At 31.6% G+C, this 21,113-nt stretch overlaps 4 protein-coding genes across 7 annotated transcripts in view; 3 read left to right on the top strand and 1 right to left on the bottom strand.

Annotated features, from left to right (window-relative positions):
* Positions 1-5,473, top strand: part of LOC106107149 (fatty acyl-CoA reductase 1-like) — a 29,128-nt gene extending 23,655 nt beyond the window's left edge. Inside the window, exons 3-11 of the mRNA XM_013287863.1 lie at positions 660-753; positions 1,325-1,447; positions 1,948-2,102; positions 2,283-2,399; positions 2,487-2,596; positions 2,675-2,736; positions 3,024-3,243; positions 3,541-3,721; positions 3,903-5,473. Coding sequence (XP_013143317.1) covers positions 660-753; positions 1,325-1,447; positions 1,948-2,102; positions 2,283-2,399; positions 2,487-2,596; positions 2,675-2,736; positions 3,024-3,243; positions 3,541-3,721; positions 3,903-4,254 — 1,414 coding nt within the window. The 3' untranslated portion in view covers positions 4,255-5,473. The remainder of the gene's footprint in view (positions 1-659; positions 754-1,324; positions 1,448-1,947; positions 2,103-2,282; positions 2,400-2,486; positions 2,597-2,674; positions 2,737-3,023; positions 3,244-3,540; positions 3,722-3,902) is intronic.
* Positions 5,474-5,850: 377 nt separating this feature from the next.
* LOC106107148 lies at positions 5,851-8,289 on the top strand. 3 transcript variants are annotated; one of them, XM_013287862.1, is made up of 3 exons: positions 5,851-6,159; positions 6,476-7,071; positions 7,251-7,343. In XM_013287862.1, the coding sequence occupies exons 1-3, from the start codon at positions 5,886-5,888 to the stop codon at positions 7,251-7,253; spliced, it is 873 nt and encodes a 290-aa protein (XP_013143316.1). In that variant the 5' UTR covers positions 5,851-5,885; the 3' UTR covers positions 7,254-7,343. The 3 variants fall into 3 exon arrangements, with proteins under 3 accessions (XP_013143316.1, XP_013143314.1, XP_013143315.1); XM_013287860.1 differs by having other exon boundaries at positions 5,852-6,159; positions 6,476-8,289; XM_013287861.1 differs by lacking the exon at positions 5,851-6,159 and having other exon boundaries at positions 6,986-7,071; positions 7,251-8,289.
* Positions 8,290-15,883: 7,594 nt separating this feature from the next.
* LOC106107156 (ubiquitin-fold modifier-conjugating enzyme 1) lies at positions 15,884-17,511 on the bottom strand. The gene is made up of 4 exons (XM_013287870.1): positions 17,296-17,511; positions 17,015-17,146; positions 16,626-16,793; positions 15,884-16,034 (listed from the first exon to the last, which is right to left on the bottom strand). The coding sequence occupies exons 1-4, from the start codon at positions 17,416-17,418 to the stop codon at positions 15,948-15,950; spliced, it is 510 nt and encodes a 169-aa protein (XP_013143324.1). The 5' UTR covers positions 17,419-17,511; the 3' UTR covers positions 15,884-15,947.
* A 243-nt stretch (positions 17,512-17,754) lies between these two features.
* LOC106107155 (loss of heterozygosity 12 chromosomal region 1 protein homolog) lies at positions 17,755-21,065 on the top strand. 2 transcript variants are annotated; one of them, XM_013287868.1, is made up of 8 exons: positions 17,755-17,865; positions 18,056-18,159; positions 18,444-18,554; positions 18,692-18,861; positions 19,104-19,179; positions 19,763-19,875; positions 20,403-20,537; positions 20,832-21,065. In XM_013287868.1, the coding sequence occupies exons 2-8, from the start codon at positions 18,066-18,068 to the stop codon at positions 20,919-20,921; spliced, it is 789 nt and encodes a 262-aa protein (XP_013143322.1). In that variant the 5' UTR covers positions 17,755-17,865; positions 18,056-18,065; the 3' UTR covers positions 20,922-21,065. The 2 variants fall into 2 exon arrangements, with proteins under 2 accessions (XP_013143322.1, XP_013143323.1); XM_013287869.1 differs by having other exon boundaries at positions 17,755-17,870.
* Positions 21,066-21,113: the final 48 nt, after the last annotated feature.

Below are 21,113 nucleotides of genomic sequence, written 5' to 3'. Positions count from 1 at the left end.
TCAATAATATACTAAATCATTTGTAATATATCCCAGTAACTATTAGTTATTTAATAACATGACAAACATATACCAACTAACTATATGTTACTTTTGCATAGTAATAACGACTTGAACTTGACCTGGTTGTTTATAACATAATAATTAGCGACTTGCTTTGTTCTATATGCAAATGAAATAACGATGCATTTGAAACATGTACAGTCAGGGAAATTGGCGGTGTTTAACTATAAATTAATATAATAAATATTGACATCCGCACAATAGTCAATTTTTAGTTGTACAACTAAACAGTTGAGTTGGATGGGTATAATCGACAAACGCACATATGTTGTCCGATAGTTTAGCCAAAGGTGTGCGCCCGCTCTTATGCCGCAAAGAGGCATACAATCTGCATTCAAAGCACTCCATACCACGAAACCGATGTCAATCATTGTGTTGTCCGAAGACTTACATAGAATATAAACTCCTAATGTACGTAATACTATCTTTACAAGAAATAACCATTGTTAAGTGTACATTTCTAACTGTAATGTCTTTAAGAAACTGAAGTTAAAGGTTAATTTGACGTACTATTATAGTGGTAAAGACAGACAAGTAGTAACAGGGAAACTATTTTAAAAAGTAAATAAAAAAACAGATTACCTAATTTTTTACAGATCATGCTCGGATCTCAAGAGATTGTATTTGTTGGCAAGGCCGAAGAAAAACAAAGAGATAATTAAAAGACTTCAGGAACAATTCGACGATGTGGTAAGTGATATTTTTCTGATTTATCAAACAGACGATTAACTGTGCAATCATAAACGGTGAATATGACAAATTAGGATACCTACATTAGCCTGTTATAAAATAAATAAACAAGCTACCAATAATGCAATGTTAATTTGAATAGCAAATGTTATTTATCGAGGAACATAAATGATTTTTCACGTCTTCGAGAACATGCTAACAAATACACAGCTCTAAACTTTATTTGTATTGATTTTTTTATAAATGATACAAAAATGTTTGCCCAAATTTTATATGAATTGACCATAAGGTGAAGAGAGTAATCGTAACTACAATAAAAAATCTACATTAATATTATAAAGAGATTTGTATTTTTGTATGTATTGAAATAACTCAAAAACTACTGGGCCGATTTTAAAAATTCTTTCACCGTTAGAAAGGTAATTTATCTGTGAGTAACATAGGCTATATTTTTTAATTTCACGCGGGCGAATTCGCGTGCAGTAGCTAATATTGAACATAATAGTGATCGAAAGTAGGTAATGTCTTTATGAATTTCATAGAAAATCTTATGCAATATTGCTTTTTACAGCTCTATGACAAACTAAGAAAGGAACAACCAAATTTCATCGAGAAAATCAGCATCGTGGAAGGAGATGTCGGTCAAATTAATCTTGGCATCAGTAATGAAGATAGACAGAAGTTACTTAATGAGGTACCACATACTTGAGTTTATAATCACCTACTAACAATAAGCTTAATGAAAGCGAAGAGCTTCTACCAACATCTCGAGAAGCTCTCGTTAGACAGCTGGATTAAGGGCCCGATTCAAAAGGCGGTTATTTTAGAAACCGCACGCATAATGAGGAGGTTCCTGTCTGCACCCCTGACCACTGGTTGCTTGAGTCATCGGATTCCGCAGCCGGTGGTGCTCTATTTTTCACAAATCTTGTAAAATATATTATATAGAAAATAAGAAATAAAGATGTATGTGAAGCTAAATGAATAACATTGTACATAGATCTAGAATCTTGCATCTGACCTTAAAGAAAACTAAAACTTCGTTATTGGATGTTTGGCAAATAACTGATAATGAAATAAGTTATAGATAGCAGGAATGGAACTAGTCACTTGAAAGAAAACACAAGTCATGATTTCAATCAGTATTATGTATATGAGAATATTGTTATTTTTAAATGTAAATCGCTTTTGCAGGTTGAATTCATTTTCCATGGCGCAGCGACAGTACGATTTGACGAAGCGCTGAAGACTGCTGTAGAAATCAATGTTCGAGGAACAAGGGAAATATTATCATTGGCTCGTGGCTGTTCCAAATTGCGAGCTATGGTACATATTTCCACAGCATACAGGTACTTGAATTTTATCATAATTATGGTTACATTTTAGACGTCTCTTGTCGGACCGAGGTTACCGCAAGGGTCGACAAAAAGACCAGTCATTTATTGCATAGTACACTTCCACTGCCTTAAGCAAATGGTATTTAAAAATTCATTGAATTTTGTAATATTAAATTATACTGCTTGTTACAGCAATTGCCCATTGAAAGAAATAGAAGAGAAGTTCTACGAAAGTCCATTAAGTGGCGAAAAACTAATCGATCTAGTTGAAAGTATGGATGAAAAAACCATCAATAACATAACTCCTGGGTAAGTACTAACTGATACCATAGAGTAAAATATCACAAGCCCCAAAAAATTTCATCATCTCATAATATTGAATGTTTTAATTCCCAGTTTACTTGGTGAGTTCCCAAACACATACGCATACACGAAGTCAGCCGCAGAAGATATCGTGCAGAGATATTCAAAGGGATTACCTGTTGCTTTATTCAGACCAGCTATCGGTAAGCTTCAATACTTAAAATATGTTATAGAAACTGTTTAATGAATTATATCTCTAAAAAAATCTTATTTTTTTCCAGTCGTTGGAACAGCTAAAGAGCCCATCGCTGGATGGATAGATAATGTCTATGGACCAACTGGGGTAAGAATATTATCTTACTAATATTTTACATAAATGTAAAAGTTTAAATAGATCTGGATGGTTTCCAGCCTGAACGGCTGAATGGATCTCAATGAAATTTGGCACGAATGTAGAACATAGTCTGGAAGAATATGTTACTATTTTTTTTTTATTTAACGCGGCCGCATTGCTGGATAAAGCTAATTAATAATTTTACTGATGTGAACGTTTTAACCTCCCCATTATTCTTTACCTAGTTAAATGGTCTCCTAGATTCACTTAATAGTTTTTTTTTTTCATTTTTTTAGGTCGTCGTTGGTGCAGCAGTAGGACTTTTACATGCATTAAACTGCAATCCAATGGCAGTAGCCGACCTCGTTCCTGGTGATATGGTGGTGAATGCGTGCATAGCAACAGCGTGGAAGACAGCGCGCGATTACCCGGGTAACCACGAAGACGCGCCGCCAGTCGACGAGCCCCCACCGATTTATAACTACGTATCTTCTGTGGAACAACCACTGACTTGGAGTAAGTATTTAACATGATAGGAAAATCAAACTAGCTATTACTCATGACTTCGCCCACGTTCAACTAATATAGTATATGTATGTTACTCAGCGATAACGTAGCTTTCTAATGGTGTTAAAATTCGGACCTTTTTGAGTTATTTCAAAACATATAAAAATGCAAATCTTTTCTCTTAATGTTAGTATAGATTACGTCGTGTTTGACAACGTTCAAAAGGATAGTTGGTAATCCAGAGTTGGACTGATTACGTTCTGCCAGATTTCTGATGTAACTAAAGCAATTGTTTTTTTTTTATAGAAAACTTCATGAGATACAACGAGGTGTACGGTCTAGAAGTGCCAACAATGCAAGCCGTGTGGTACTACATCTTCTACATAACTCCATCCAAGTTCTTGTACAGCTTTATCTGTTTATTCCTGCACTGGATACCTGCCTATATTATTGACGCGTTGGCGGTGGTTATTGGCAAGAAACCTATGTAAGTATTTCATTTAAACATAATTGATGGATTGATTGTATTAAAAAAAGAGCAATTAGAAGAAACAGTACAACGAAGAAGGAATATTTTTAGACGATTTCAATTGACCAGACAAGCTTATAATGATAATAAAAATGTCCCTCGAAAATAAAGACTTAAAGTGCCCCTTCTTTCATTTCAGGTTAAGAAAAGCTTACACGAAAATCGACAAATTCTCCGCCGTCATCGGATATTTCGCATTAAGGGAATGGAAATTTCACAATGAAAATACGCAGTCACTTTTCAAAGAGCTCTGCGAAGCTGACAAACAAATGTTCGATTTTAATTTGAAAGATTTAATTTGGAAAGAATACATCAGTAGTTATGTTAAGGGTATTCGAGTGTACCTATTAAAAGACCCAATGGATACGATCCCAGCTGGACTCAAAAAGCATTATAAACTAAAAGTTATGCATTATCTGTTTTCTTCAATTTTGTTAGCTGTAGTTTTAAGGTTACTTTGGGGAGGACTACGATACAGTATAGGCGTGTAATATAGTTTTAAATTGTGTAGTTAGAACGTTATTTAAATTTCTAATACTATAATTAGTACAACTGATTGCTAAGCTCTTTCGATGCTAATGCTATTTGTGATTTAGGTTATAATTCAATGAAAATCGGTTTTTACTATTGAACTCTGATTAAAAAGTGCAGAATACATTTTAATATAAGTGTTTCAGTAGAATTTAACGGTTAGATTTGAAGTTTACTGGCTAAAGCGAAATATGTGATCGCCTAACCTAAAAGTGATATAATTATTTTCAAATATCTTGGCGGCTCAAGGTTGTATGCTGTGCTGAGCCCTCCGCATCTCTTTCCGCAGCTATCTAACATTTACTATTTCTGTGTAGCGACATTATGCTCCAAGCGGCCAAGACATTTGACAACCTCAATATAAACAATACTTCTGTATCTGGAACTGTACATGAAAAGTTATTTTTGATTGAAAATTGCTGTTGTGAATTTCGACTTCCATGAAACATTGTCGTCTCTTTTGTTGTCAAAGAGTATGAACGGGACGGTGATGTATCATGCGTGTTGCGGTAGACTCTTGTACGGTTAGAATTGAATCAATATGATTTGGCTTAACTTGATAAATATTTTATATTAATACGCTTATCTGTATTGTGTGATTTTGGGAGAATGGTAGATATAGACGTATATTTTGTAACCTTAATACTTAGATCAATTAATTCTACAGAATGTACAAATATAATGTTTTCTTAATCGTTCTACGTAAGTTTGATACTCCTTTTGTAATGTAAGTTTACACTGCTGAAAATCTATTGCTGTCTCTGTTTTTTTTTAATAGAATAAGGGAGATGACAGTATGTTTTTATATTAAAGATTCTGCGATTAAAAATACTGTTATAAAGAATCGAATGGACTTTAAGGAGTTACCATTTAATAATGTATAATTAGTTTTTCGTAAGAATTGTTAAAGTATGTGGTTTTATGTAAATTTGCAATACATAACTTTATTCAATATGGGTATTGAAACTACGTTCTTAGAAATGTATCTTTTAATTCATAATAGTGCAGTGCCTGATATAAATTGGCACGTCGGCAAGAAGAGATCTTTTGTTCTTAACGAACCAACGTGCCGGGTGATGTACGCAAATTGCTCAGTTATTTTATAAGGACAAATGATAAAGGAATATTTAAGTAAGATGTTGAAAAATTTGCCATCGACAAATAAATCTTTTTATAATATGTTGTGAGCTTTTTATTTACATAATTGAAAATAGTAGACCCTGTAAGAATAAGTAGGTACGTACTCACGAAACTACGTAGTAAAATGAAATATTTTACAAACATGAAATCTATAGAAATTAGATAATAGTAACCAGCCTAATACGCCATTCTAGGGACACGTAGTAATAGACATGCATCAGACATCCATATAAGTAAACGCATTTAGTTATAATCTTAGTAAGAAATAAGTTAGTTCATGTAAAAAACTTGGAATATTTGACAAAAATGGGTGTAGTAACAACTTGTAAAATCAACAGAAACCCCTAAACAAAAAGTTCACGCCAAAAAGTATCCATGAATACTCATATTAAAATATCTGTGCATGATAATTGTCTATTGACATTTCAATATGGTTTTGAAATGACAACAGATGAATTTTTACAAATGTATTTTATTTATAATTTATATTTATTTATCTAAATTCATTATCGCTTTAGAGAGTGGTCTTAAATTGTTGGGTACAGGTCTTGAGTCAGTCTCCCCGTGCGCTATTGGATTGCAGTTTTATGTTGTTATAAACAACACGTCGGAACGGGATTACGAGGTGCAGTTGTCACCTGAACAGTGCTGTTTGAAATCTGATTATAATTTGGACTGTGATACAATTAATATTGTGGGCAACTGCCTAGAGAACATACCAAAAGGTAATTTTAAAAATGGTAACATAAAAAGCTTTACAGTTAAATGTTTAACTTCGATTGGTTGCGGTTCCCTCGAAGATCTCAGATAATTTTACTTTTGAATTATTTTACCATTCACGGGAATTTCTCCAAGCTTGTTACTAGTAAATTCTGTGTTGCCCTATTTTATATTTGTCTCAGCTAAAGGTCATTCAATGTCGATATGAAATTCTTCCTGATCTTACTTCAAACTTAAAATAATTATTCCTATTTTTTTAGTTTGAAGAAGATTTAAATCAAATAAAACTGTTGTCAAACTAAGATTATTAATTCATTACAGGTTCAAAAAAAGTACTAAAGCTCGTCGCTCCAATCTTAGGACCTTATCAACGACGTGGATTTTGCATTGTAAATTTTGATTCAAAATTGAAGAACGAGCACAAACGTTTAGAAAGGCAAATAATTAAAATTGATTTTGATACTTATGTAGAGAATAAGAAGCAGTCAATGGATCTACCTTATAATATTAAGAAATGTAACAATATCGATGAAGATCCTTTAAACAATTGTAATCCAGTAGAATGCGATAATTTTTATAATGGAAGGAAACCATATTGGTCTAAAAGAGCAAAGCAATGTGTACAAACTCCTGTTTGTGTTTCCAATTTCATATCTGAGTTACCAGAAGTAGTTTTAGATCCAATATCGAATACATGTGTCCGAGGACGATCTATTGTAGATGAAGATATTGAATTCATAAAGAGTTTAGAAAAACCGAGCAATTGTTCCGCGGGAACAGTTTCGCTGGCAATATCGGGTAATGATAAGAATAATTTAACAGAACAAAACCTTAATAATGTATCTGAAAATCTTACGTCAAATGAAACTAGTTATATATCTAAATTCAGCATCTGTGAAAAGATACATAGTTACATGGTAAATAATAAATTAACAATTATAGTTTTAATTACCGTGGTCTTTATGCAATGTTGTTTAATATGCGCTCTTATATTTTACGTTTCAAGTAAATGCGAATGCTTTTCAAAGAGAAAACTTGTCAGTAAATTGTATAATTTTACGACAGATGTATCTATGACTACTCCTTTGATTTTTAGTAATACCGATACTGAGACTACGGGATATAAATATGTAAGCGATTCATCTAATAATATTGACAAAAAAATTAAGAGTTACAAATCCTGTCAGAAGGATCGAAACGGTTTAAAAGTAAGTATGTCTGATGACATACTATCGAAATGTTTGACTAGACGGGACTGGATAGATAACAAGTATACTAAATCTGAAGCAATACCAGAAATGTCTTTGAGATTAAACGCACAGACTTATAATACAGGACCAACCGCAGACTATGAAGCTAAGAAAGACGAGAAAAATGAACACGATGAAATAGTACCTCGACCATCACGAAAATTAAGCGAAGCTAAAGTAGTCTTTGAAGATGAACGTTCCGATAAAAATCAAAACATTTTAAAAAGCGACAGAATTACTAAGAACATTGTTCAAAAAGTTGATTACCAATGCGATAAAGCGAGCAAAAGATTCGATAAAAAAGGTAGCGATTCATCGGAAAAAGAAATCAAATGTCATAGTTACGATTGTTTGAATACAAGCGACCCTAAAATCTCTAAAAGGCATGATTTACATTCAGCTGGAAATAAAAGGAAAGGAGCAATATCATTGTCTACCGATAAAGGAGCACAAGCTTGCTTTTCAAATGACTCTATTGATGATTTTCTTTCAGAAAGAGGTATGATGTTTCTTGGGGGAGATGATATCTCAAAGTATACATTCTCTTACACTTCTAATCAACCTAAACCAACATCGTCATCAGAAGTATCGAGCAAGACATCGAAAAATAATTTAGTTAAGAATATGTTGACAATGTTACACAGACGTTCTAAACACGGTATATCGTCAGATCCAGGTGTATCGATGACTGACAACATAGATGTTGAACTATTACACATGTCTCATGCATCTGTATTCACTTCCAGTAATGAATCTGAATGTATCAAAGAATTGACGAAACAGCACGACTCAAGAACTTCATTGTAATTTAAGTTTTAGGATATATTTAGCAATTTAGACTACATTTTTATTGTTGTAGGTGAAATAAAGCATTTTTTGGATCAACTTATCGTTTTCTATTAAACATTTTAGCAGCAGTAGATTCAGCAAAAATTGAATACTGTGACAAAAGCTTTTTTGTTTTTTAATTGAACAATTTTTACAAATATACTAATTAAGATCTTGATTCTTAATCAAATATAAATAAATCCTTATTTCAGTAATTAGGATATCCCCCCATATCGGAACTCTTGAGACAAGACGGGCAAACACACGGCGGGCATAGTGTGGACATTGGTTCAGTCGGTAGAGACACGTAGGTGCCGGGTGTAACCTGTAAAATTATACAAGTTTTTAATTCAGACTTTTAAATGCATCCTCTTAAAATTATTTGTAGATTTAGTAAACAGCTTTAGAAGGGTTATTTTTTTACTAACAACTAGTATTAAAAAAATATTGAATAAACCTTTATTTTGGGAAAGTGAATGTTTCCAATTAACTTGAATCTGGGCAAAGGTCCTCGTGTGATGCACATGCACTGTAATAGTGAAGACAAAATAATCAAAAATTAACCTATAATATAATTATACGAATGTGAATTTAAATGAAACAAGATATTAGATATGAAATATGTCAAACATAATTCACATTTTGGTAAGTTAAAAATAAGATTAATTAAAAAACTGGGTAAGTTCAGTTTTACTTAAATTTTAGTTGCATTATACTTACGCCAACCTGCAAACACATTTCACAAATTAATTAGGTTTTGATTTTATGCCGAAATCAATAAAGAATAAAATAAAACAAAACACTTACTTTCTGTAAAAAAAAAACAGAAAATTTTTAATAAATATTTTGTAAGGCAGACTAACAAATGGAAAAACTAAAGGAAATTCTACTTACCGTTGCAGGCTGGAGACAATATAGAGAAAAAATATGTTATTCTATTAAGTACATATTTGATTTCAGATATTTTTTTATAATATAAGGTGGCAAACGAGCAAGCGGCCACCTGAATCCACCGAAATGGAAAGCGTCCGCTGCCCATAAACATCTGCAATTGCAGATGCGTTGCCTACCCTTGATTGACGGAGGAGGAGACGAACATAAAGATGACATTTTCCCTTTCTATGTGTCTTATCCACCATCAAAACCATTTTTCATTCCCATCCTTTCCTGTTAAGAACAGGGTGGAAAGGGAAAGGGACTAAAATTAGGTCTCCGGCACCACACTCATCAGACGAAACGCGGAATTGCTTCCACTTCACGCCTGTTTTCTGTGTTGTCGTGGTATTACACCGAGCGAGCCGACCTATTCGTGCGAAGATGTTAAAGCCGGCTCTACCACTGTTATTCACCATTCCCACGATTTCCTTAAGAGATTCTACGGTTTTTCACTTAAATAACATACATTTAAATATATGATCGAAGTTAAAATAGTGTTTTGTTTACTCACATTATATTTCGACTCAAAACTATGTAAAAGATGACGACTAGTAATCTTCATTAGATTAACTAATACTTACTCGTGTCTGAAAAGGTAGTTAATTTTATTATACGATTCTAATTTCCAATAATTACAATTTTCAATAATTTTATTGTAAGAATAGTATAAATAATGTGTATTCAATACTTACAAAATACTGAAAAAAATAATAATATTTAAATTAAATTAAATTGGAATTTATAAATTAAAAATAATATTAAACTACATAGTCACTGAAAAGTTTAATAATTATGATTAATCATTATTCTTTGTGAGCGTCGGTGGCTCAGTGGTTTGAACACTTGACTTGTAATCTACAGGTCTTGGGTTCGAATCCCGTCGTGTACCAATGTGATTTTCGATTTTTCGAATTTTCATATGTACATAATTTACCCGACGTTCTTACGGTGAAGGAAAACATCGTGATGCAACCTGCACATATCGGCGAAGAAATTCAAAGATATGTGTGAAGTCAACCAACCCGCAGTGGGCCAGCGTGGTTGACTAAGGCCTAGTCACCCCATATTAGGGTAGGCTCCGAGCCCCTCGGTGGGGACGTATAGTGAGCTGGTGATGATGATGATTATTCTTTGTTATCGTTTATATACATAAAATTTCTTATTATAAATATGCGAAAATTAAAATAGATGGATGTATGTAAGCAGGTGTCTCTCAAACTGATAAACGGATCTAGCTAAAACAACAATTTGAAACAATCTATCTCCGTTTCCTGTCTGGAATAACGCAAAGGATACAAAGTTTTTAATTCCGCACGAAAAGTCGTAGACTAAAGCTAGTAAAACGTGAAATAATAAATGAAAATGTTATATGTTCATACTTACTGTCATCTGTAACATGTAAATTGTAACATGTTTTTAAAACTTTAAATATAACAAAAGACGATATTGTAAAACTTATGAAAGTGATTATTTACCCATCTCTGAAAATTAATAAAAAAGGTTAGAAGCTTTTAAAAAAGTTGAACAATCAATTGAAATTGTTTTATAGATAATTATGATGTATTTACCTCAGTCTGAAAATATTTATATACGTTAATGTCTAGAATGTAAACTCTTGTATTTACATTTCGTTCAAGATGATCCAACAGTAGAGAGAAAGTATAAATTCTGTAATACGTACGTAAATTTGCTAAAAAGGAAAATACACTTTTATTTCACATAAAATTAAATTATTGCAATACATATAAATCATAGTTATTTAAAATTATTGTTAGGTTAGTAAATAATATAATTGCAACACTCACCAGAAGCTAAAAAAAAATAACAATGAATTGTAACTTTGACTACAAGTATACCAAAATATACACAATAAATAATACTCACTCCTCCACCCTGGAAATGAAAAAAAAAAAAAACAAAACCGCTATTAGTAATAAAAAGTTAAAAATATATCAAATAAATATAAAATTATCTTTTAAACATACCTTAAGCTTGAATAGGAAAAAATTACAATCAGGAATTTTCATTTTGATTTCAAATTTATTTCATGAAATTAAACGGCTTACTTACTGTTACCTAAAATAATGAACACGTTTTTTTACTCTCACGTAAAGCATTGCAATTAGGTTATATTGAAAAGTAAGGTATGTCGTTAATTTACAATTTTTTGTGACTTACGTTCATCTATAACAAAAAAAAGTACATTTTTCAGTTTTTTTTTGTATAACATTGTTATTTAATTGGTTACTAGGGAAGTACTTACAATGAGCTGTAAAATAACATATAAATTTAACATTTAATAAAGTTTCAAGCAACACCGTATATTTTAACTTTCAGTTCAATTTTAAGGTATAAATTTAAGTTTTTTAGTAAAGATCACTTAGGAAAATACTCAGTTAAATTCTTTCTTCCTTTGATACTGATCAAATTAAAATTTAGACAATGTTTAACGATTGTACTTACATCTTCCTGAAATGCATATATTCTTATTTAAGTGTGATGACTTTTACATATTTTTAGGTTATGTTTGTTGTAATTAAAAAAACACTAGAAGTGGTTCACAATTCCATATGATACTGGGTATAGGGAAAAATGGTTTTTATTCTTTTCGGACATTTGGTCGTATTTTAATGACAAAGTTTTTTTAGTCTACTAATATTTTTTACAGTATTCCAACTTGTAGGAAACTCACCTTTACCTAAAAAAATAAAGTTTTTTATATCATTTAAGTTTAATACAGAATGATTACAAAAAAATATATATAATTTTACAATGTGGACGTAACTACAAGGATTTTTACTTACTGGTTGCTGTAATTTTGTAAAATAGGTTAGAATATTACGATATTATATGCGATAAATTATTAATTGCGATAAATTTACTTACGCCCTATAGCTGAAACAGAGTAATTTTGTTTTAATTTCCGTAAAACATATATAAAGGACATTATTAGTGGATAAAGTCAACGAGAAAAATTATACTAACCAGTGAACAAGGAAACAGAATCAGCAGTAACCATGAAAAAAAAAAAAAAAACGGTATAAATACGTATTAAACTAATTTAATACTAAAGGTACACTGAGTTTTCATTATGGTCGAATCGCAAGAGAGGTAAAATATTTTATTATTTAAGTAGGTTTTCCAATAGACATTTTTTTAAGTAATGAAGCTCGTATAATAATTATTAGTATTATATATTGAAAACATGTCTTACATAGCGATCCTGAAATTAAATAAATAATAAAAACAATGATCAAACTTTAGTCACAAAAAAAAACAATTAATCATCAATCAATAACAAACTATCTTTTATTAATCAAATTCATTTTAAAAATATGAAAAATGTTACAGTTTGAATAAACCTTACCGTAAACTGAAATTAGAAAAAAAAAACAAATCATTAAATAAAAAAAAATCCTCAACGAAAGAAAAAGTGGATCGCAAAAGTATTACTTTGTGATGTTATTTAACTTCGTTTCGTTTATACTTACCACATTCTGAAAAAAATGTAGACAGTTTTATAAAAATAACGTTCAATATAAGAAAGGTTTTCTTTCAATGTTATTAATCTCCAACAAACCTTTGGCTGAAACAAATGAATTTTAGTGTGAGTATTTTTTTTAAATTGGCATAATTTATGCAATATCTCTAACCACTTTTTAACATAATGCTATTGATACAATATTAATAATTGAATAGAACAAAACTTACTGTTGTCTAAAAAAAAAAACAAAAAATCAATAACTTTCAGTCGCAAGATGACAAAATGTCCGCGTCAAAAAAATAACGGCAAGAATATTTAAACTAAATATAAAATAAAAAAGGAACTTACGAATTCCAGCTATAACATAAATAATGAAATATTTAGTAAGTTGATTTTTTTGGACTAGATCATAGTAGGAAATTGATATCCAAATATTAAAAAATCTAAAGTCAAACACTAACCGGTAACTGTAAATGGCAAATTTATATTTATATTAATAGTACTTTTTACCCATTTATAGCATGTTTGATAGACTTAAAATTAGAGTTCTCTGAATATAATTAAACAGTACTTACTGTTAGCTAAACAGAAAGGTTAAAATAACTTATTAAAACTTTCGTGAGACATTATAGTATATAAATTATAACACGGCTAAACTCACTTGATAACATTCGGTGTAGGCACCGACAGTTTCGAACCCGTTGGGGGTCCTTCTTCAGGGTGAGTGATTAATCACTTAATTTATCTTGATTAAAAATGAGTTCGAAACTGTTGGTGCCTACACCGAATGTTATCACGTGAGTTTAGCCGTGTTATAATTTATATAGGTTAAAATAAATAAAATTAACCATAAGAGTACAACGTATAGAATTAAATTTTTAAAAATACTTACCACAACGGTACTGGCCTGAAGAAAAAAACTAGTTACAATCAACACTTAAGCGGTATTAAGGCAAGCGTAAAAGTAACAAAACTTTACAATAATCAAATTAAAAATATACCTCTTGCTCTGCGTCTCCCTGTGTTGAAATTAAAAAATCAAATTCTCAGCTAAATATCACATAAAAATAAAATAATATGTTTTGTTTTGCTTACCGACACAGTCGAACTTTCAGCCTACAAATTTGAAAGATGTTGTTATTGTTTTAATATACGGACTATCTAAATTGATACGCCAATAAATAAAAATGACTTTCTAAATTTGTAAAAAACTCACAGCTGGACCAGATTGGCCCTAAAACATAAATATACTTCATACTTATATTATAAATGCGAAAGTTTAGATAGATGGATGTTTGTTAGAATTTGTAGTCTAGACGGCTGAACGGATTTCGATGAATTTTTGTATAGATGTAGAGGATAGTCTGGAAGAATATATAAGCTATTCACTTTTGTTTTTTTTTTAATTTCATGCGGAGGCATAGGCGAAAACTAGTATCTTATAAACAATAGTTATGTAAAATAATTACCGCGTCATTAGGATCACCCTAAAAAATAATTAAACGTAAATCATAAGAGAAAATAAATTTAAAATCACACTAACATAAATGCGAAAGCTTGAATGGATAAATGTTTGTTATTATATCTCTAAAACGGCTTTACTGATCTCGATGAATTTTAGCACAGATGTAGGTCAGTCTGGAAGAACTCATATTTTACTTGCTATTTTTTTTTAAAATAATACAAAAGTAAAGCCGCGGCAAAAGCTCGTACTTATACAAATAAAGTAAAATACTTACGGGGGGAACAGAGCTCGCCTAAAAATATAGTACATTAAATGAAAACGAAACGTCAAACACGTCTGTTACAATGCTTGGTAAGGTAGCTTACTTTTATAACTAGTAGGTATATTCTTGTAAATGTAAAAAAGAATAATAAATGTTTATCAATACTCACTGGATCAATAGTGCTTGAAGGATCCGGCTAAAAATATTACAACATAGATGAAAAGCGCGCGAAAACAGTAGGTACTTAATCCTATATTCATCTATGAATATAATAAAATTACAGACAGACACTACGTCTGTCTGTAATATCAAAAGAAAAATTCCAGTTTTCGGGAAGATGATGTATTTGCGTTGCTGATAACAAAAGTAGCATTTAATTTTTTTTGTCTGTCTGTCTGTCCGCAAACCGCGTTTGTTTCGCGTAATCTTCAAAACGGCTGGGCCGATTTCGACCGGACTTTCACTGAAGGGTAGCTGTCATAGACGGGTATATTATAGGCTACTTTTTTTATCTTAATTGCGTGGACGAAGTCTCGAGCAACAGCTAGTTGATAATATACTTACATCCTCAGCTAAAGTAACGATGGTACATATCCAAATTACATAGATATAGCGCGGGGGCCACATTCTGTAAGTACAAATTACACACATGTATAAAATGCGATATATACAAAAATGTATTAACATAATCAAACTTTAAAAATTGTGATTAGCTGATAGGTGGCGGAAATTTTTCTCAGGTGTAAATTTTTTAAATTTCATAATTGTAGAAGAATTTTTTTTATCTTATTTGGTAACTTTAAGAGACATTTTAAATATTATTAAAACGTCATTATTTAACTTTAAGTAAATATTTCGGTACAAGTTGAACTTACTTCGTTATATTTTTGTTACTGACAAGTTTACGATGTTGTAAAAATTTGTAATACAATAAATTGCGATACATTTTATAGTTTTCAATTTAAAACAGCAATAGGTGTATAGCTTCTGATAACTAATGTTCCAAGGAATAGAAAAGACATTCGTCATTTGACACGAGCCTCGTCACTCGTAGCGCGACTGTACATCTGGCTCGAAGGACCAAAATGTACATTCCGTATCCCCCCGTGTGAGGTTGAGCCTCAACAGGCAGTACTTAAGGCATGGCGGGTGCATCAGTATCAACGGTACACCACCAAATAAAACCACCTATTGATGGTTTCCAAAAAAATGCTTTATTGGTAGAAATATATCACATAACGTTTCTTCTTAACTGCTGACTAAGCCTAGGTCTCTGTACGGAATACATCTGTGGCCCCAATCTCACTGTTTTTTTTTTTTTTATTACAAAGTGGCAAATGAGCAAGCTGCCACCTGAATCAACCAAAATATCAAAGCGACTGCTGCCCATAGACATCAACAATTGCAGATATGTAGCCTACCCTTAATTGAATAGCAAAAGATTTTTTAAAATATAAATCTTTCCTATTTATAATATTAAGTAAAAGGTATTCAAAACATAAAAGAGTATCAAAAACATGTTACATATTTTTATTACGTAATTTCTGTACAAAACATCATAACATCTGTCATTTAGCTTCCTCAGATTTTTCTTGATAAGTAACTATTCCCTTTTCTATCAAGTCTGGAATTTCAACTGCCAGCCAAGGACCCAACTGAAAATTAAATCAATCAACATTAGGTTTAAAAAATTTAAAAACTTTTTTAGTAACCTATGTATTCTTCTAGACTACATATCTGCCAAATTTCAGCAAAATCAATTAATCTATTTTATAAACATAGTAACAAATATCCATCCATTTAAAGTTTCGCATTTATAACATTGATCACATAAGATAAACTAGTTCCAAAGTAAAAAATGAACTCTTTGCCCGCAACTTTGATGGCAAGGAATTACTAGATAAAGCTTTGTATATACTATTCCAAACATCCATCCATCTAAACTCATCATTAATGATGTTAGTAAGAACATTCATAGAAATTCTTTAGTAGGTATAGAAGTCTGGTACTGCATACAGTAGTTTTACAACAACCTTTTTACAATTTTCTAGCTAGTTCAACTGTTATTTCAGCAATTTCAACCATCATAGACAAAATAACATTCTCAATCAAACTAAAACTCAATAATATGTAGAACTGACAATCACTTCCATTATTCATCATTTTGACTTTACTTTACAATCAATATTGAGTGTTATTAATATACTGGGTCTTCATTTGCCATTAAAAAAACTAAACAAACTTACTCCTAAAGCCATAGCATGTGCAATACCAAATTTAGGTACATTCCTGGCCCATAGAGGTTTGAAATGATCTGTAAGACAAATTTTGCCACCTCTATACATTTTAGCTGTCTTCCCATCCAAGCCTGGAAGTGCCAATTCCGGTGCTGTTGTTGGGTATGTCACAGGAATCTAGGAATATACAAAAAAATAATGAAAGTATTTTCTAAAAGAACACAAATTATAACACTTGTACTAATCAAAGTACAGTTTTATTTAATTACTTTATTTCTTTAAACCAAAGTGAATAAACTGCAAAAAATTCTCATTGAATGTCTATTTAAGTTGTAATTTAAAACATAGATATTTATAAATGTTTTGGAGAATTAAGTGATCATATTCGATTAACTTACATCAAATTCCAAATCAAACTCATATTTGAGTAGGTTATGGACATACCAACACTTGCCAAACCATCTTGTGCCAGTTTTGTCAGACTCTAACCTAAACCAGTCATTGTCTGCAGCTTTGTTGTTCTCTACATACTGGAACACAGAAAAGTTTCACACTTCAGTGATACAAACAAATTTATAAAATGAATGCATGTTACTTTGTACAATCAATCATTATGCAGTTTTGACATATTTCATTGTAATGAAATAGTTTCCCATATTTTTAAATATGTGTCAATTACCTTAATTAGAGCCTGATACTCTTCCTTTAATCTAGTCACCCATAGCTCTTTGTCTCTCGGTCCTGCCTTTGTTTTCAATAAAGGTATACTGCTGAGAGTTTTTCTGGTACTTTCATCTACCATTATTGTTATTAGGTTTAAAAGAAATTAACATAACTTTCACTCAATAAACGTAGAGTTGGATCGGAATGTTGTTTACGTAGACAGTATACGTCAATGTCAAAATGACACATGATTGATGATTTTGGTATTACCAGTACCACAATTGTATTCAAAACTTGTAATTCTGAGAAAACTCCGATTGAACTATGATTTTTAGAGCCATGTTAAGTGTCGTAACGACACTTTTAATTTTCCTGTTCCAATGTTTTGCAAATTAATTATTGCGATTTTTAACAACTTTACATCTGTTAAAAGCAAATAGACCTACTGTCACTCAATTGTCAACGTATTAAGAATTGTCAGTGTCAATAAATACAAATATTTCTTTAAATATTAAGCTTGCCTTTATCCTCATTATTTCAGAATTAATTTTATGAAGTTCCCATTACGGACGGCGATTTTAATTTGGTATTGTACGATTTTCAACTACACATGTGTTTTTTATAAAACTTTATAAACGTACATTTACTACTTGCTATTACTTTGACTTTTGTTTAACGTAGTAACAGGACCTATAATATAATTTATAGTGTGTTTAATTACTTATGTTTTCAAATTATTAAGTTTTTTAGGTCTTAACCACATTTTGAATTCACAGATAGCTAAAAATGGGCTCTGAGCAGTCCATGCCACCCAAGAATCAGCCACAAAGGGCACCTCCTGTTAGACGAGGGCACACTATAGCTGGTACAAATGTACCAGGTAATATATTTTTTTTTACAAAATATGTGAAGTACAAGTGCTTTAATTTTGTAGAGAGTGATAAGCAAGAGACCTTCTGTTAAGTATAGTAGTTACTACTGCCCATAGTCAGCTCTAAAATCCATTGCAATAAGGCATTTGTATCTGTACTCAGTTCTGCCATATTAAAAAAAAACTAACTCAACTGTAATCTTAAATGATGTTAAGTGGGGATGAGTTAATTTTTTTTGAACAATTAATATTTAACTATGATTTATGCCCTTTATAATATTATTTTCTTCCAGATTCCCACAGAGGTGATGCAACTACCAGTGGTAATAACTCTCCCGGGGCCAGCATATGTTCAGACTCTGAGTTACCATATATATCTTACACTGTTGATCGTCCTATTGGAGGTATTTATTTAATATCTATTATGGAAAAATCAGTGACATCTTTTTATTATTCTCATAAGAAATTTAACTTTTTTAATTTAATACCAATATTCTTTAAAACAATGATTTCATTTTTTTTAGTCTGTTATATTTTACAGATTCTCCCAAACATTCGTCAAAGAATCAAAGAATGGCAGAGAATAAAAAGTCTCTACTACAGAGGCGTCAGATGAGTCTGCAGGCACGGAAGACCAAACGTGCCAGGGATATTGTTGTTGTTAAACCTGCGTCAGATACACAGTTGGATGAAGATATACAAAGATTGCAGGTATTTTGCTAACAAATTGTTAGGTGTATGAAACCAAACAAATTGGACCAGTATAGTTGATTATGGTTTACTCATATCAAATTTCTTGTAGGTTCCGAGATCTTGGTTATATGAGTTAATGACTTTTTTACTTTATTTGTATAATTAATTTTGAATAACCCAAATACTGTTATTTTTAATATTTAGATGTCATATGGTTAGACGGTACCTTGTTGCTTAATATTTTTTATTTAAATCTCCAGGAAATTCCTACATTTCTCCCCATCATGAGGGGTACCCTTGGTTTGCCCGGTGCTCGTGATCCTGAAGTGATAGCTGGTGAGTGGTTATATAAATTTATTCAATAATTTCAAGCTAAGTTCCTAAAAGATTTAATTTTTTTTAACACATTAATTAAATGGAATTATAAGTGTTTGTAAACATTGCGGTTTGTCCAAACAGCTTTATTACTTTTGTGTATGCTTATTTATCATATTCCAATGTAATTGTGTGATTCAATTAGCTGTTATGTATACTATACTATTGTAATAAAGTGTAAAAACACACTTCTTTGTTGCCTACGATGTCAGCAATTATAGTATGTTATTGAATAATTCTTTTTTTAATAAAAAGCCCTACACTTACGTCACACTTTAGGCTATACATTTTTACGCAATTGAACTTAGGGGTAAATATCTTGAATAAAAACCCTAATGTGGGAAAGAGACCATAAGTTGTTGAAAACATCAAGAAAGCAAGATTGCCAACGTTTGTCATGTCGTCATTTTGACATTTGCTATTGATAATTTGACAAATGTAAACAATAAAATCATTTTTTATAATTTCATGCGGATGAAGCCGCACGGGAACAGCTAGTAAATATTTGTATATTGTATCTGTTAAATACATTTGTGTACTGTAGGACTAGATTATCGACCGTGGATTCGTATGACGACGCGGCTGCAGGCGCACCTCTCCGCCTGCGCACAGCCCATTGCCGCTGACGAACTCACGCTAGCTTCTAAAGTTAAAGAGGTGTGTAGATTGTTCAAAACAAAGCCTGAAACAACATCACGACCACATGGAAGACAAGCATCAATTGGGAGCAATTCAGAATTTCCTCTAATGAGTATGCATACCCTAGTTCTAAGTTTAATCTATCCTTTTTCTTACAAGAATGCGAACGGCAGTTGATTTCACGGAGGATGGGACGCATAGCCAGGGGATGTGCATACCACAGTTTTTTAAGGATAGGCAAATCCTCTGAAAATGCTTGCATGTGTAGGTGACTTCGCTGTTTTTTTCATAATGCGGTGGTCACTTGTTCATCTGTCAATAAATAAAGTAAAATTTTAGCGAAATATTTATAGTCGAATTTAACTTGGTCTATATCTCTCTCACACTTAATGAGAAGTTGGTGACAAAAGAAGTGTTCTATTAAGCCGAAACTTGCTTAAATTATTATTTATTTAAAATGAAACTTCAGTATATTATTTCTTTAAATTTTGCCTATCCTTACATTTAATCTAAAAATGTGTTATGTAATTGTGATATTTCAATAGATAGATGCGGAGATCTCCCGTCTCTATTCGTTGTTGGTGGATAGACAGAGAGCGAACGCGCGGCACGCGGAGCGGCTGTCGCGCGTGCGAGAGGTCGCACACCACTTATCCAGATGCAGGTCTCTCGTCAACCAGGTTAGTTACCATTTCTAGTCTTTTAAGAAGTTATCTTACTTCTTACTAATGGAAATGCGTTATACTATAGTTTAGATAGATGTTTGTTATTACATATCTCCAGAATGTGACAGATTTCACTATAATTTCGTGTGGAAATAAAAAATTAGGTACCCTATGTGTTCTTCCAGATTATCCTCTACAACTATACCAAATTTCATGGAAATACGTTTGACCGTTTATGCTACAAACTCTAACAAACATCCATCCATCTAAACGTCGGAGTAATATTCTGATATACATTTTTCTTTACAGTCATTACAAGACATCGAAGAACTGAATCTTTTACTACCTGAGAACAAAAGATTGGAGCCTTTCGTATGGAACGAAGAAAATACCTCATAATCAATAATATATATAGAAATGTTATTTACAATATAAGCAACATGATCACATGTGAATTCTATGCCGAGTTTTATGTCGCTTAGATCCCGTTTGGGAAGATCTCACCTTGTTTTAAAATCTGAATTAAATATATTTAATTTTTAATTCCTCGTTTTATTTATGACTGTGGATGAGGCGAGAGAATACTAAAAT

This window comes from Papilio polytes, unplaced genomic scaffold, assembly GCF_000836215.1.
Source record: "Papilio polytes unplaced genomic scaffold, Ppol_1.0 DF822067.1, whole genome shotgun sequence".
NCBI lineage: Eukaryota > Metazoa > Arthropoda > Insecta > Lepidoptera > Papilionidae > Papilio > Papilio polytes.
Note: the sequence above shows the minus strand (reverse complement) of the source record. Positions and strands in the feature narration are given on the sequence as shown.